The sequence below is a fragment of the Nematolebias whitei genome, chromosome 19, assembly GCF_014905685.2.
Source record: "Nematolebias whitei isolate Nwh7 chromosome 19, NemWhi1, whole genome shotgun sequence".
Lineage (NCBI taxonomy): Eukaryota > Metazoa > Chordata > Actinopteri > Cyprinodontiformes > Rivulidae > Nematolebias > Nematolebias whitei.
Window position 1 is genome coordinate 31,479,758 of NC_056516.1, and position 15,439 is coordinate 31,495,196.

Genomic DNA, 15,439 nt, shown 5'->3' on the forward strand with positions numbered 1-15,439 from the left:
CCTCATGTGGTGGTCGGTCGCATCGGAAAGGTCATCCAGCGAAAAAACAAAAGATTTTCCTGTTTGTCTGGGTTCGGGATGCTCCTGAATGTGTGGGTTTACTCTGGGTGCTCCAGTTTCTCCCACAGTTCAGGAAAAACAAAACAAAAAAAAATAAGATCGACAACAAAATAATGCGGGCGGAAAAGGTGAAACACGCACACCTGTCTCCACCCTCATGTGGTGGTCGGTCGCGTCAGAAACATCATCCAGCAAAAAAAAAAAAAAAAAAAAAAAAAAAAAAAAAAAAAAAAAAAAAAAACCCCATCCATCCATCCCTGGTGGTCTAGTGGTTAGGACTCGGTGCTCTCAGCGCCGCAGCCCGGGTTCGATTCCCGGTCAGGGAAAACATCTTACAGGTCTCTCTTGTAAATGAGTCCTTATGGCTCAATGAGACTAATGCGTACAAATAAAGGGTGAATGAAAAAAAAAAAAAACATAATAGAAAAGAGGCATCAATTCAATCATATTCGTATTAGGAATACATAAAACAACGTAGTCAACATGCAGGTTTTTGCCCCATCGTTTTGAGCCAAGGAGATCTGGAAATACCCTCCTCCCGTCCATGTTTTGAGCATGATAACTTGAAAAATAGGAGAGGTACAAACTTTCAGTTTTGTGTGTGGTGTAAGAAAGGTTCCCATCAAAGTTGGGTTGCCACATCAAAGTCCAAGATGGCTGCTGCCACATATGCACATAATAAACCTTTTGAGCTGGATAACGTGAAAAATAAGCAACATGCCAACTTCCATTTTGATATGTGGCTGCATCTAGGCATGAGAAAAAGGGTCAATCCAAAAATGGGATGCCATGTCAAAATCTGAAAGCATATTAAAATGAAAGGTATATAAACCCGCCCGCCCTCCTGGCATTTACAATAAAGATTTTAAAATAAACAACTTAAAAATAACAACTTAAAAACAAATACATTTTAGAAATAATGTCACATTTTGTTGAAGTTACAACAAAAATGAAAGAGGAAAGAGGTTTGTGAATGTAGAGGTTACACACCGCTGGATAAAGAGTTGGGCCCTCACCTTAAACGCCGGGTTCGGGATGCGTTTGTAGAAATCTTCACAGGGTGACGTTATGTCCACAGGAATGGCCCATTTCCTTTTTTCCTCTGGGTTTTCGCTCGGCTTCGACTTTTCTTCTTTTCCCGTGTCAGCGGTGGACAACGCAGCATCCTGGAGACAGAGGATTTCAAAACTTCAGTTGGATTTTGGGTCAATAAAAAGCCTTTAATGTCAGAAAGAACAGGAAGTAGCAGAAATGAAGATGTGGTTCTCCTTAGGAGTGACAAGGATGGATAATATTAGGAATGAGATCATCAGAGGTACAGCACAGGTTGAACAAGTGGGAGATAAAGTTAGAGACCAGACTGAGATAGTTTGGACATGTCCAGAGGAGAGACAGTGGGTATACTGGTAGAAGGATGTTAGAAATGCAGCTGCCAGGAAAAAGACAAAAAGGAGATATATGGATGCAGTTAGAGGACATGGAGGTAGTTGGAGTTTGTTTTGAAATGAGGCGGTAAATATTAATCAATATTCTGATACAGTGGATTAAACACACGTCAAAAAAATTGTGGAAATTGGGGCTTAGAGTAAAATCAAAAGTAAAAAAAAAAGGTAAGAAATTAAAAAAAAAACACACCAACCAACGGTGCATAGACCTACAATGCTTAAAAGACTACACAGGCCACTAGTGATGATGTCATCAAGGCAGTGACTTTGGTTAGGACCGGACAGAAAACAGGTTTATTGAGAAAAGAGTAATAAAGTTAGGATGACCGCTCAGTCTTTATCAAAGCTCTGGTTTCTTACTACAGTTCTGATTTAAATACCTTGATGTCTAAATCTTCAAGGCTGTTCGTTCTTGGGAGTTTGACAACTTCCTGACTTTGTTTGCCTTCATCCTTCTCCTCTGCCTCGGGCTGCAGGTCCGAAATCTCCTCCAGCGTGGACAGAAGAGACATGAGGTTCACCTCCGCCCTTGCTATTTTGGCATCTTAAGAAACACAAAAGAAAAAGGTAAATAATTAAGTTTCAAATTAAAAAAGTGTTTGTTTTTTTATTGAAAAATACAAAATCTATATTGTTTTCTAAGCTTTTTTTAAATTGTTTTCTATTGTATGGGTGTACACATGTTTGTTATGTTTTTAATTTTACTTTATTTGTGGGTGTACACAGGTCTTATGTCTTATGTAATGTTCTCATTTTTACTTAATTTTTACTTTATTTTACTTTACTACTATTCGCACCTTATGTCGAAGCAAACTCCTAGTTTGTGAACCTCGTTCATTGACATGGCAATAATAAACTGATTCTGAAAATCTAACCTTTGCTGGTAAAATCCATCCCAGCTTTGAATCCAGGGGGCACCTTCATTATATCTGTGTGACAAAAACAGTGACATGAAGCAACAACAGACTATTTGATACTGTCTTTTTGTTTCCACGACTAATTTATAAATCACCATTGTGAAAGTCGATTTCCTTCTCCAGCTCGGATTTCTTTTTAATCTGCTCCAGAGTCAGTTCCTCCATTCCTCCTGAGAATACACATCACCAAACACAAAGTGGGCAAAGATGATAAAACCAAACCTTTGATCTAAATACAAACTAGAGGATGTTTTAGAACGATGCTTCTCACCGGGGAGGAAGGGGTAATTCGTGTTGCTTCCTCTGAGACTTTCTGACGGAGGACCAGGCTGACGCTGCAGCGACAGCGAGTTTTTCGCTGACAGATCAGTGTTTTCCAACAAAACCTGTTGGTGTTAAAAGAAGAATGGCGATGCATTCAACTTTACTTTGGTTGTTTGTAAAGCACTTTACAACTGTAGAGAAGCAAAGTGCTGCACACGGTAGGAATATTAAAACATAAAATGAAAGACAAAGAATAAAAACAACAAAAATAATAAAATCTAATAAAAAAATCCATCACAGTTGGTTTCTTGTTCAGGGCTAAAGAACCTAAATAAAGAGGGGAGGGCCCAGTAGTGTCTCCAGAAACCATCACCTCAGTTTCGTTCTTGGTAAAGTTCAGAAAATTAAGTGCCATCTGTTTTTAATATTGATGGATGGATTTCAGCATTGAAGCAATATCTTTAGACAAGATGACATTATTTTGATGAGAAGACCAAACGAAACAAGGCAAGATAATTAATAGCTGCAGGGCTGTGAGTAAAAAGCATAAAGTGAAGAAAAGGTGATCTGTTACCTCTGTGAAATCCAACAGCATCCCTGTTGTTGGATCTCTGACCACCGAAAGCCCAGAGTGGAGTGGAGACGGGGTGCAGGAGAGCAGAGAGTCAACATCAACCGTCCTTTGTGACACTCTGATGAAGTCAAAGCAAATGTTGTATCTTCTTTAATACATGATATTGGTATTTTAATAATAGTAATCATACTATTTTGTGTTTGACACAGCTTCTTGTCAAAACTCTCAGGTTTTCCACCAAAGAGAACAACATAAAAATGAGGCGGCTGTATATATATAGTGATCCAAGCGTTTATAATGTCCAGGTTCGATTACTGCAATTCACTTCTGTTTGTAATCAATCAATCCTCCATTGCACGTCTACAATTGGTCCAAAGTGCTGCAGCCCGATTTTTAACTGGTACAGGCCATAGAGAGCACATTACTCCAGTTTTGGCCTCCCTGCACTGGCTACCCATTCACTTTCGGATCCAGTTCAAAATACTCATGTATGTTTTTAAATCACTGAACAGTTCTGCCCCATCCTATCTCACTGATCTTCTTTCTACAGCCATATTTCCCACAGCGTTCTCTGAGGTCAGCAGACCAAATGCTCCTTTCTGTTCTAGAAACCCGTCGCAAGCTCAAAGGTGACAGGGCTTTCTCTGTTGCAGGTCCAAGACTGTGGAATGAGTTGCCACTGCGTGTCAGGCAGGCTCCCACACTCACAGTCTTTAAGTCTCACCTGAAAACCCACATTTATTCCCTTGCCTTTGACACGGTGTGATTTGTTTTGATCATGTCTCTAGTCTACAGTGTTGAACATTTTGTTATTATCCACTGCTATTTGTATCTATATTTTTATTTTATGTTTTCCTGTCCACTGTGCTTGTTTGTTTCTATTGTACAGCACTTTGGTTGGCCTTGATGCTGTTTTAAGTGCTCTATAAATAAATTGGTATGGTATGGTAATAAACAGCATTACATACTTGAGAAACCTCTGAAAGGCGAAGTCTGTGTCATGAATGGGAAGCCAGGCAGGATCTCGTAAAAACTGTTTCTCTACTTCAGTCTCCAGGTTAAGGCTGGTGGGAGGAAGTCCATGAGGAAGCTGCAGAAAGGAAAACTATGGATCAGAAATGCTGAACTCCTCTCATTTATCAGTTCCTGAAATGCACCAAGAAGACAAAGTTTTAAAATGATAGAAGTCAGTGATTTGAGACATCCGACAAGGTACAGGATGCCTTTCACTTAAACAAAATGTGTAATTTACCTAATTTATTTGTTTTAAATGACTGCAATCAACAAAAAAAGTCATACTTTTTTTTTCAGAGGGTGTAAATTATTGGTCACAGCAAGTAAACAAATTAACTAAAGAGATGTTTACAACTAAATTTGGGCTAGGGGATGATTAATGCATGATGAGCCATCAACTTTGAGGAATAAATAAGGTCAAAAGATCCTAAGTGACTGTGGTCAGGTTTCTACAAATGCACACAATCCACCTGCTCTTTACTGACCGTGCTCTGAGGAGGCAAAGGCTGGTCAGGAACTGGGTGTGTGATGAGTTCAAACCTGCCAGAGCATCCCATCTCCAGCAGGGACAGAGGCAGGTCCATGGGACCCACAGGGGGCATATCTACAAACAAAAACAACAAAACAATTTGAATGAACACACACATAAGGGAAACTTGTCCAGAACCATGCAGGCAGTGGGCTGGGAAAACAGGCCCTGACGCTTAAGAGAATTAACTATTTATTTGAATGTATACACATAAAACTCGGTAAATTGCAAACGCAAAATCAGTCATTTACAAATATGATGAGGAAGCTGAAGCAATGAATGGATCACAAAAAGCTGCTCGGATTATCGCCACAAACTACAAGATCGAGAAATATTAATATAAATATATATTTTAATTATTTATAAGCATTTTTGGATATATTTTTTAAACAATTAACAAGACAGAACTTACGTATTCTGTCCATGTTTTTGTAAATCTAAACTCAAAGTTGCCAACATGAAGCTAGGACTGTCGCCCCGGAAGTTGACATCTCAAAGCGGAAGTAGTTTTAAGGTAATTAAAAAAAAATATATATATATCAAAATCGTTTTTTAAAATACACGTTTTTTTATATAAATATAAATGTATTCCGAGATGTAAGTAACTTTATATAGTTTTTCTTAAAACAAATAAAAAAGTTTGGTTGCGTCATATTTATGCGTCGGCGTTGTTGTTGACATTTCAACTGTTTTAAGAAAAACCTGAAAGTAAAAAAAAAAAAAACAGTTTTAGCCGAAGGTATCTGTCACTCAAGGCTAGATTAAACAGTTTAACCTATATTTTAATATAGTTTTTATGTTTTGAATTGATTACTTTTGTATATTTCTTTAAAACATGTTTTATTTTCAGCTTTTAGCTCATGAGCTAATCAGTTAGCGGTGGTTGGTGAATAGCTTGAGAATAAATCTACTATTTTACTTTTTGTTCGCTTTGAAGAAATCTATATTTAATCGGAGCTGTACTCGTCTGTGTTGTAGCCCTTGCTGTCATGGTGATGTTTCCAAATTCACTGACGGAAGAAGAGGAGGCTTTGCAGAAGAAGTATGCCAAACTGAAGAAAAAGGTAGGCGCATTTACCAGGATTATGATCAGGGTTTTTGTGTTAGATGTGTTGATTAAACACAGAACAGTGCAGCAGTATTTATCTGTAGTGGCAGGGCAAGTCTTCAGTAGAAAACTGGTTTAATGACAACCAGCTCTTTATGCTGAGCTTAAATCGGTATCGACATCAACATTATTATTAAAGCAACATCCCATCTGATATGTAGGTCAAGGTCACATCTTGGAAATTTACAGGAACTACAAATAATAAACACACACACATTAATATATCTATGGTAATGATGTTGTGCAGCTAACAAGTCTTCCATTATATCTATACATTAAAGTTGGTTAAGAAATAAACTATTTTTCATCTTTTCAGACACTTCATATTAAAAGTTTGTTTGTCGTTTCAGAAAAAGGCGCTGCTCGCCCTGAAGAAGCAGAGTTCAACCAACCAGACAAACCAGAGTGGTTTGAAACGAAGTACGTCAAGTCAATTTACTTAATAGATTTATGTAAATATGTTTAATAGGGTTCACCAGGCGGGGTTGTCAAATTGAAAATGTTGCTAGATTTAAACTTTTCAGACCCTCTTAGTCATTTATTTGTCTTAGACTAATATGCTAAAAGTGAGCAATATTTACACAAATCAACTTTTGACTAAAATGACTAAAAAATACAAATTTTATGTGATTATTACTCTTTTTAAAAAATAACGCTCGACATGCTTCTGTTTACCTTATTTTTATATTACAGCTCTGTCAGACCAGCCTGTGGTTGATACGGCAACAGCCACAGAACAAGCCAAAATGCTCATTAAGTCTGGTGCCATCAGTGCTATTAAGTCCGAGAACAAGAACTCGGGATTCAAACGTTCTCGAATGCTGGAAATCAAACTGAAGGTGCAACTTTATTAAACATACCAGCTAATTTTTACTGATTTACTCGTGGTCTGGTGTGTTGTTAAACTGTTTTCATACTTTAAGGGTTTGATTTTGTCCTCTTCATCAGGATCCAGAAAAAGGTCCAGCTCCTGCTTTCCTACCCTTCCAGAGGAGTGTGTCTGCAGATGATGACCAACCGGAGGTATAGGAGAGAAAACACGACACAACATTGTCACTTTGTTGCTCTTCTCTTATATTTACAAACTCACATTTCACCCCTTGTTTCAATTAAATAAATGTGTGTAAAATCTTTGTTTTATGTCATTAAAACAACACAAATAATTCACATTTTTTAAAACAACAAATTGAATCAGATTATTCTGAAGCTTTCTTTATGTTTTTTTATTTTCTAGTCTGGAAAGCGAGCCAACAGGAAGTCTCTGTATGAGAGGTAATGTTCTAAACCACAATAAATAACCAAAACAATGAGTTTGATGCGCTGGAAGTTTTCATCTGTGGGTCTAAGATGGTTTTGTCTGTGTGTTTCTTCAGCTTCGTCAGCTCAAGTGACCGATACCGGGATGAGGATGAAGGAGGCAGCGTGCCGTCCAGCCATGACACGGACCGAGACCGAGATTTGGACAGAGAGTGGGACAGAGACAGAGAACGGGAACGGGATTGGGACAAGGATAGAGGCAGGGACAGAGAGAGGGAGAGAGACAGGGACAGAGAAAGAGACCGGAGCAGAGAGAGAGAACGAGAACGGGACAGGGACCGGGACAGAGACAGAGATGGACCTTTCAGACGTGAGTGTTGCTCGTTGTGTTTGACAGCGTTGTCTACGCTAAGCTCATGTCAGCTCCGTCTCTGATGGCCGTCATAAAACCTTCGGCTTTAGAGATTTTATGTCAAAAAATTCAGCATCATAGTTAAAGTTCTCAACAAAGAACCAAATCCTCGGTTCTAGCAGTAGTTTGAGTTTTGAAGGTGCAACTAATGTCTCATCGCAGTTACCTTTTCCTATATTTATCTATAATGTTCTCTCCAGAAACATGCATGTTGGTAACTCTAAATTGTCCCTAGGTGAGAATGAATGGTTGTTGGTCTCTGTGTGATGGATTGGAGACCTGTCCAGGTGTCCCCTGTCTCTCACACAGTGACCCCGTGACCTGGAAAGGAAGAAGTGGGTAAAGATAATGGATGGATGTCTCATGTTATATAAAGTTTAAGTTTTATGTTTGAGCTACTGAAATAAAGTCACCTAAAGTAAAAAAAGAAAAGTTGATTTGTGACCCACGATTAGTCTACAATCACTTCAATATGTCTGAAATAGGAGAATAGACTTTTTTGTTTGAAAAACCTATAATCAAGATGTCCATGCATCCATTTTCTTTACCTGCTTTTTCTTTTCCAGGGTACAGAAAGGCTTAAATTCTTCACACAATCAAACACTGGTGTTCACTAAAAAACATTATGAACCAGTTTACATAAATTATTTCAAAATATCGAACCTACATAAATCCAGTTAGTAAGAACTGGTCAGAATAAGGAAATATCTACAGCTAATATTACTGCAGGAGATTTTCACCACCACTTATTATTCATTTTTTACCACCAGGATCAGACTCGTACCCTGAGCGAAGAGGCGTGAGAAAGGGGAACACGGTGTACGTTTACGGCTCGGGGCTCGCCGAGGACAGCCTGCGCTCCACCTTCTCTCAACACGGAAGCATCATCGACCTCTCGATGGACAACCCTCGCAAGTATGGAACCCTGAAACGGCCACGCTCTTTTCCTCACACTTCCTGATACCGGATACAGTCACACTTTTTGCTGCTTCTGTTTCCAGCTGCGCGTTTATAACGTTTGAGAAGATGGAGTCTGCAGACCAGGCTGTAGCTGAGGTGAGTACTACCCTAACTGTTTTTAAAAACTAGTAGAAAACTTACAAAAGCATAATAATAAATTAATAAAATACACACAAAAAATAGATACCACTCCAAATGCTAGCTCAATACAAGTAAAACTGGATGAATTAGAACAGGTTTTCTTTTTTTTAATCAGTTTTTGATGGCCATCTTGAATTAGCTGTAGCCATTCATCTAGCATTTTCATAAAAATAAGTACAGTGGTTCATGAGATATTTTGCTGACAGTCGGTCACACACACAGCGTTACCACATTTTTCACCCTGTAAGTCACAGTTTTTTGCAGACTTTGCATACCCTGCGACTTATACACTGAAGCAACTTATTTAAACCAATTTTTGGCTGAGATATGACCATTTTCATTCATTCTGACTGAAAATATTGAACACTATCGTTTTTATCCACTAGATATTGGACGTGAAAGTGTGGCATGCCATTGTGTCATGTAACAGGTAGCGATGGGCAGATGAAGCCTCATTGGGTGTATGGCACATTTCCCAAACTGTGTTGAAACTGTGTTGCTGTATCACTTAATGGCGACATCTGCTGGATTAAAAAAGTCATTGCAGGCAAATCCAAAAACGTTCAAGGTAAAACCAACTGGACTTTATTTGTAACAGAAGACGTTTCGCTCCTCATCTGAGGAGCTTTTGAGAGCACACTTTCACAGGACACTGATGATGACAGCGTACATAGAAATGTCATTGCAAGTTTGTATAACATAGAGTAATTTAATATTTGAGTTTTCTAGTATTGTAGTAAATCCTGTGATCTTGGTGTGTTCGCCTCAGAGATATATCTTTGTACCTCGATAAGACAGCACCTGGGAGCAAATCCTACATTTCACCTACAACAGAAATAAAAGTTAATCCATGTAAACTAATTTAAATATCCTTCAGAAAGAAATTAGAATAACTTGAAAGAAAAATGATCAACAATGTAAACGAGAACGGTATAATCATTTACGTTCTTTTCCGTGATAAGATTAAAATGACCCCACACGGGAGAAAAACTTCCTTTTCCTCGGTTGATCCATGGTATTCAATGACGAGACAAAAACCAATGCAAAGCAAAGAACACAATCTACCTCCATCCAACAAAACCCACAAGCGTGTCGACACATTTTCTCCCTTCATGTTCACAACCAAACGATACAGTAACTTAAAGAGATGCACGCACCGACACGGGGCTTCGCCTTGTTTGCTCGGCGCGTGAACCGAGGTTTCAGTGTCGTCAGACCCATCACTAGGAACAGGTAAAAGTGGCTATTAATGACACAATTGGCTTGCCATAGTTTGCCACCTTTGTCCAGCTCGCCTGGAGCAACCGTCAAATCAGCTTCATTTCACTGCGCCGCCTCAGCGAAATGCAGCTGGTTTGACCATTAAAGTGCATTTATTAAGTAAAAGTTAGACTGAGACACTCCTTTACTATAATGTCGAGCAAACAAACAATTGTTTTTCAGTGTTAATCTTGTTAAATTCTTGTTAAAGTCCTCCCGTGCACGCTGCCGCCATTTGGCAGCCAATCGATTTTTGGTGACGCGCGGTGAGCTTTGTGACAGGTGAGGACTGACTGACTTGAATCGGATGCTCCCATATGTGAACCGAAAATAGAAGCTTATATTTCAACAGAAATTGTTTTAAAATAATTAGAAAATGTTTGACACTTCATTGTGCAGAGATGTTCTTCAACTCAATGTTTCTTTCACATTTGTCTTATGGAGCTACTGTCTCGTCACAGACTCACCAAACTGCACTTAAACCATTGGACAGTTTCTACAATCAAGCCTTGAAGGTTTTATACCAAAAGCCAGTCAGATTTCATCTCTGTAATATTTTAGCTACGTTCGGTATTCTAGAATTTTCCAATTTTATAAATTACAATTTTTTTTTTATAATTGATTTTCATATGCTTAAATGGACTTGCACCCAAACCATTAAGCAATTATACAGAACCTGCAGGGATGCAGCAGATAGATCTACCAGTGACTTTAAATGGCGACTGTTCCTTTTCGTAGAACCACTTTTGATCCAAGTTCTCTCTCTATGAGAGGATCCACAATTTGGAACTCACTCCCTGTCAACGTAAAGTATGTAACCAGATTCAGTATGTTTAAAAAACAAACTAAACTCTGGCTGTGTGGGAAAAACAGCATTGCATTCATGCTTATTGCATTTTATTGTTTTAATCCATTTGTTTTATGTGTATGACTCATTGAGTTTAGAAAAATCCTTTAGTTTTGAGGTATGATTTTACATTTTGTCTAAACTAATTTAAATGAGTGTACTGTTTGCCTCACATAACGCATCTGCTTCATTGTAACTATGGGGCAGCACTGCCCCCTATTGGTACAGAAAGGTATATTCTGCCGCACCTCTCGTGTTTTTCAGCGTGCATTATGACCGATTAGAAAGCAGAAATATGTCTCACTTTCATTCAATATATTAGACAGTCTGTAGAACATCAACATGTGTAGCACATGTGTAATCAAACATGTATATTGGCGATGTGAAGAGCAATGGGAATGCTCCACAGCGCCCCCAGAGGTGAACCAGAGCACTGCACATTCTCACCCTGCATTGTTTGAACAGGGAATGCGTAAATTCTGCGATTCTGACCACTGAAGTGTTGAAATAATTCAGAAAACAGTTTTTATAAAACACTTTTATAGAACAGTCAAGTGGGCAAATGTATTTTCTCTTATTATTGCCAGTATTTTAGTAGTCACGATGACAGGTGAGGCCATCCCTCACACGTCACTGGTGGAGCAGCTCGTATGTGAGATTAAGAAGTTGTAAATGGCTGTTGTGTTTAAAATTAGTTTATGTAATTCTTTTCAGTTTACATATCCATTATACGTTTTATTTGTTCAAGGCAGTCATATTTGTTCATAACTTTATTATTAGTGAGCCTGAGAGTTACCGGATTCAAGCAAACAGTTACCAGAACGCACCCTATCAAAATAAGAGTGTTTCCGGATCCTGTTCCGGCAGGATCTGGCTCAAATTAAGTCCTGGTTACATGATTTCTTGGCAGAAGGCGATTTAAAAACCTAATGCTGACTTTTTTCTTTTTTTTTTTTATCAGTGTCAGGCTTTAAGGAAATGTTAGTCAAATGTTGTTGAAATGTTAGTCTGGATTTGTTACAAAAAATAAATAAAAAAATCACAGATCATCCTTTTTCGCTCCCAAGACCAACATAAATGAAATAAAGAATTGAAATGGAGACAGAACTGTGGTTTTTGTTCAGCTGACGTTCATAAGCCTTCCTCTTTCTCTAAGTACAGTATATTAAATTTATTATCCACACGTTCCATCATAGTCAACATTTTATTAATCTGGGAACCAAGTCAAATAAATAAAATCAACTATAGCTGAATATGTGAATGATTGTGGTGGGTTAAATCATTTGAATGTTTATTTTGGCGTGACAAATGCCAAATCTTAATTCTAATTCTAAGGTTTTTCTACACGATTGATTGCAATTAAATGCGCCTTTATTTCACTTGGACTCCCGATTGGAGCAGACGAACCAGAACCGTCTGAACTTGGCGTCACTGTTTTTGTCTCGCAGCTGAACGGCGCCGTGGTGGGAGACGTCCAGATCAGGGTCAGCATCGCCCGGAAGCAGCCCATGTTGGACGCGGCCACCGGCAAATCCGTGTGGGCCTCTCTGGGTAAACGCTGCTCTCTTCTGGTTCTGTCTGGCGCCGGTTGCGCTGCAGAACCGACTCTCACCGCGGTTTGTTTCTTTCACAGCCGTGCAGAACAGCACCAGAGGTTCGTACAGGGACAAGAGGAACCAAGTGGTGTACAGCGAAGACTTCCTGGGCTGAAGTGCTTCAGGTTCTTGCTTTAGTCTGTCGTCTTTGAAACATTTGTTTTGTTGAGCTCAATAAAATTATTTTCATGCATTTTTTCCCTCTTGACTGAGATTTACAAAATGCATAAAACGGCAACTAGATCCAGAATATCTAGTAGAGACGTTTTATAACATCTGTACGCAGACGTCATGTACTTTTTTTTATAAGTAGTAATTGTATCATTTAACTAGAGAAATCGCATGTTCTGCAAAAATGCAGTGTGAATGCTTTTTGCAGAACTTGCTGAAAATAGCTAAAAACATGCTGAAATGTAGCTGAAATGAAGAACAAGTGTAAACAGAAGAAAGCAGAAAGAACACATATTTGCCGAATTAGGTTTAAATAAGCAAAAATGAGCATGCAAATTAGGAAGTTCGTTAAAAAAGCCAATATTAGAAAAAGTAGCTGAAAAGTCAGAAAGAAGCTTAAACTACCAGAATGAGGCATGAAGAGCTGAAATGACTTAAAGGTGGAATTAACAGTAGCTAAAAAAAGCTACAATTAGCATAAAGAAGCTTGAACTAGAATCAAGTAAGTTGAAAAGTGGCAGAAATCACCACAAAAAATTGAATTAATCTGCAAAAGTTTTCTGATGACTCTGCCAGTCGGCCTCATCACAGGTGAGGACGACTCAGAGTACAGACAGCGGACTCAAGACTTTGTGGACTGGTGCCAGCAGAACCACCTCCTGATCAACGCTGCTAAAACTAAGGAGCTGGTGGTGGATTTCCACAGACACAGGTCCACCTCACTGACCCCGGTGAACCTCCAGGGTGTGAACATCGAAGTACCTGGGTGTTCACCTGAACAATAAACTGGACTGGTCTCACAACACTGATGCACTTTACAGGAAGGGTCAGAGCAGACTACCTGCTGAGGAGACTGAGGTCTTTTGGAGTGCAGGGGGTGCTCCTGAAGACCTTCTTTGACTCGGTAGTGGCATCAGACATCTTCCATGGTGTTGTGTGTTGGAGCAGCAGCTTATCAGCTGAGAAGAAGCAGTTAGATAAGATCAAGAAGGCCAGCTCTGTGCTTGGACGCCCCCTCGACCCAGTGCAGGTGGTGGGAGACGGAAGGACTCTAGCTAAAATAACATCATTGCTAGACAACGTCTCCCACCCCATGAAGCTGTTGCTGAACTGGAGAGCTCGTTCAGTGACAGGTTCCTGCTCCTAAATGCACAAAGGAGCGTTACCGCAGGTCCTTCCTCCCAGCAGCTGTTAGACTCTACAACCATCACTGCTCCCAACAAACCCAATAAGGATTAAATACATGCTGACCTCTGCTGAAACACACTCTGCCTGTAATACTGTACTTTAAATAGTCTGCCATTCTCAATGTTCCAATACATATTGAACATTATTATTGATATTGTTGATCGTATTTCTTATACATTGTATTGTTTATTAACATTTAGGAACTTTTGTGTGAAATCTTTTTATCTGTTGCTGCTGTTACACTTGAATTTCCCATCCGTGGGACAATAAAAGCTGTTTCTAAAACAGCTGAATTAAGCAAAAAATGCTAAAAAGGTAGCTGAAAGGGTAGAACGAGCTTAAATTAGCAGAAGAAAGCTGAAAGAACATGTTTTGCCAAATAAGGATGGAAAAAGCAGAAATGAGCACAAAAGTGGAAAATATTTGAAAAAAGTTTCTTATCCACAAAAAAAAAAAAACAAGCTGAAAAGCAGAAAGAAGCAATTACCAGAAGGAAGTGGAGAGCACATTTTTTCTGAATTAGGCTGAAAAAAGTTGAAATGAGTGCGAAAAATATGGAATAACTGAAAAAGCTAAAATTAGCATAAAAACAGCTAAAAATTAGCTGAAATTGCAAAAAAAAGCTGAAACTTGAATGAGCAGAAAGAACTTTGTAATAAATAATACATAAAGCTGATTGGAACACAAAACAGCTGAAATTAGCTGAAAAAAGTTTAAATTTGCAGAAGGAAGCTGAACCAGAACAAAATGTGAAAGGAGCAGTAAAAGGCTGTAAACACATCTAAAGATGTGAAGGATGTAAAATGAGCTCAATTCATTTTCTGAGGAAAAAAGTCAGAAAAGGCTAAATATTTCAAACAGCTAAAGTTGCACCAATATCAAAAGTCATAGCAGGATTGTCCTGAAAGAGCTGAACGTTTTGATGATTGGTTGAAATGGCTTGAAACCCGCTGGACGAAAAACGTACGCAGGAAAAATGGAAGACAGTGTGAACGCTTCACGAGCAGCGATGTAAATAATAACAAGCGGTTGACCTTGTTTATTTCCTCGTCATACCAAACTGATATTCACACATTGACACTTTTTAAAAACGATCAGTTTTGTGCAGCAGGTTGTTCAGCACAGTGAGAAGAGAATCGTTAACAGTTACAACACGTTCAAACAGACGGGACGTTTCTCATTTACACATTTTTCAGGGATTTCTGTTGAGACACCAAACATGTTAAAAAAAAAACATGTGAAACGTTAAAAAAACAAAAACATTTGACGTTTTAAGAAACTCAAAAGATGTTTAAAAAAATATTCTTTAAAAAAAAAAAAAAAAAAAAAAGGATCAAAACTTTTCTGCTTTGGCTTCAGGATTTTCCCGTCAGCGCTCATTTGTTCACAAATTAAGCACTTGGGGAAACATTTAGTCTAAAAAACAACAAAACAAAAACAATATATTATTTATGCTGCAAATTAAGGCATGAATTTTACATGTATGAAGTAACTGTCAGTAAAGTTCAAAGGGTTTAAATTACTGTTTGCACCTCCTTCATGTCAGCGTTGTGACTGAGCAGCTGCAGAGTCCAGATGTTTACACCTCCAGCGGTTTGACCTATGACACCTGCTCAGTAACCAGACAGTCCTGATCTTCCTCCTGCGCTCCTCCAGCAGCTCCTATTGCTCTCTCCCGCTCCTCCTGCTCATGCAGC

At 38.7% G+C, this 15,439-nt stretch overlaps 3 protein-coding genes and 1 non-coding gene across 4 annotated transcripts in view; 2 read left to right on the forward strand and 2 right to left on the reverse strand.

Moving 5' to 3' along the window:
• Nucleotides 1-5,291, reverse strand: part of skiv2l (SKI2 homolog, superkiller viralicidic activity 2-like) — a 72,534-nt gene extending 67,243 nt beyond the window's left edge. The window contains exons 1-9 of the mRNA XM_037692930.1: nucleotides 5,216-5,291; nucleotides 4,760-4,878; nucleotides 4,229-4,350; nucleotides 3,261-3,378; nucleotides 2,694-2,808; nucleotides 2,518-2,592; nucleotides 2,381-2,434; nucleotides 1,886-2,049; nucleotides 1,077-1,226 (exon numbers count right to left, since the gene is read on the reverse strand). Coding sequence (XP_037548858.1) covers nucleotides 1,077-1,226; nucleotides 1,886-2,049; nucleotides 2,381-2,434; nucleotides 2,518-2,592; nucleotides 2,694-2,808; nucleotides 3,261-3,378; nucleotides 4,229-4,350; nucleotides 4,760-4,878; nucleotides 5,216-5,228 — 930 coding nt within the window. The 5' untranslated portion in view covers nucleotides 5,229-5,291. The remainder of the gene's footprint in view (nucleotides 1-1,076; nucleotides 1,227-1,885; nucleotides 2,050-2,380; nucleotides 2,435-2,517; nucleotides 2,593-2,693; nucleotides 2,809-3,260; nucleotides 3,379-4,228; nucleotides 4,351-4,759; nucleotides 4,879-5,215) is intronic.
• On the forward strand, nucleotides 315-386 carry trnae-cuc. The gene has a single exon. It is a non-coding gene; the product is annotated as a tRNA-Glu (tRNA).
• A 169-nt stretch (nucleotides 5,292-5,460) lies between the features above and the next one.
• nelfe (negative elongation factor complex member E) lies at nucleotides 5,461-12,498 on the forward strand. Its single transcript, XM_037692998.1, has 11 exons — nucleotides 5,461-5,542; nucleotides 5,782-5,867; nucleotides 6,262-6,331; nucleotides 6,605-6,750; nucleotides 6,860-6,934; nucleotides 7,146-7,183; nucleotides 7,285-7,538; nucleotides 8,351-8,495; nucleotides 8,582-8,636; nucleotides 12,237-12,339; nucleotides 12,422-12,498. Exons 2-11 carry the CDS (start codon nucleotides 5,793-5,795, stop codon nucleotides 12,496-12,498), a joined length of 1,038 nt encoding a protein of 345 aa, XP_037548926.1. The 5' UTR covers nucleotides 5,461-5,542; nucleotides 5,782-5,792.
• A 2,932-nt stretch (nucleotides 12,499-15,430) lies between these two features.
• LOC119425378 (zinc finger and BTB domain-containing protein 12) overlaps nucleotides 15,431-15,439 on the reverse strand; it is a 2,676-nt gene continuing 2,667 nt past the window's right edge. The window contains exon 4 of the mRNA XM_037692899.1: nucleotides 15,431-15,439. This exon is cut by the window's right edge and continues 954 nt beyond it. Within this exon, the coding sequence (XP_037548827.1) occupies nucleotides 15,431-15,439 (9 nt within the window).

What these genes read in the sequence shown, in the direction of transcription:
- nelfe (XM_037692998.1), top strand. Translation starts at nt 5,793, where the DNA reads ATGGTGATGTTTCCAAATTCACTGACGGAAGAAGAGGAGGCTTTGCAG. An exon ending in CAGATGATGACCAACCGGAG is followed by an intron (nt 6,935 to 7,145) that starts GTATAGGAGAGA and finishes TTTATTTTCTAG; the next exon opens with TCTGGAAAGCGAGCCAACAG. An exon ending in TCGATGGACAACCCTCGCAA is followed by an intron (nt 8,496 to 8,581) that starts GTATGGAACCCT and finishes TTCTGTTTCCAG; the next exon opens with CTGCGCGTTTATAACGTTTG.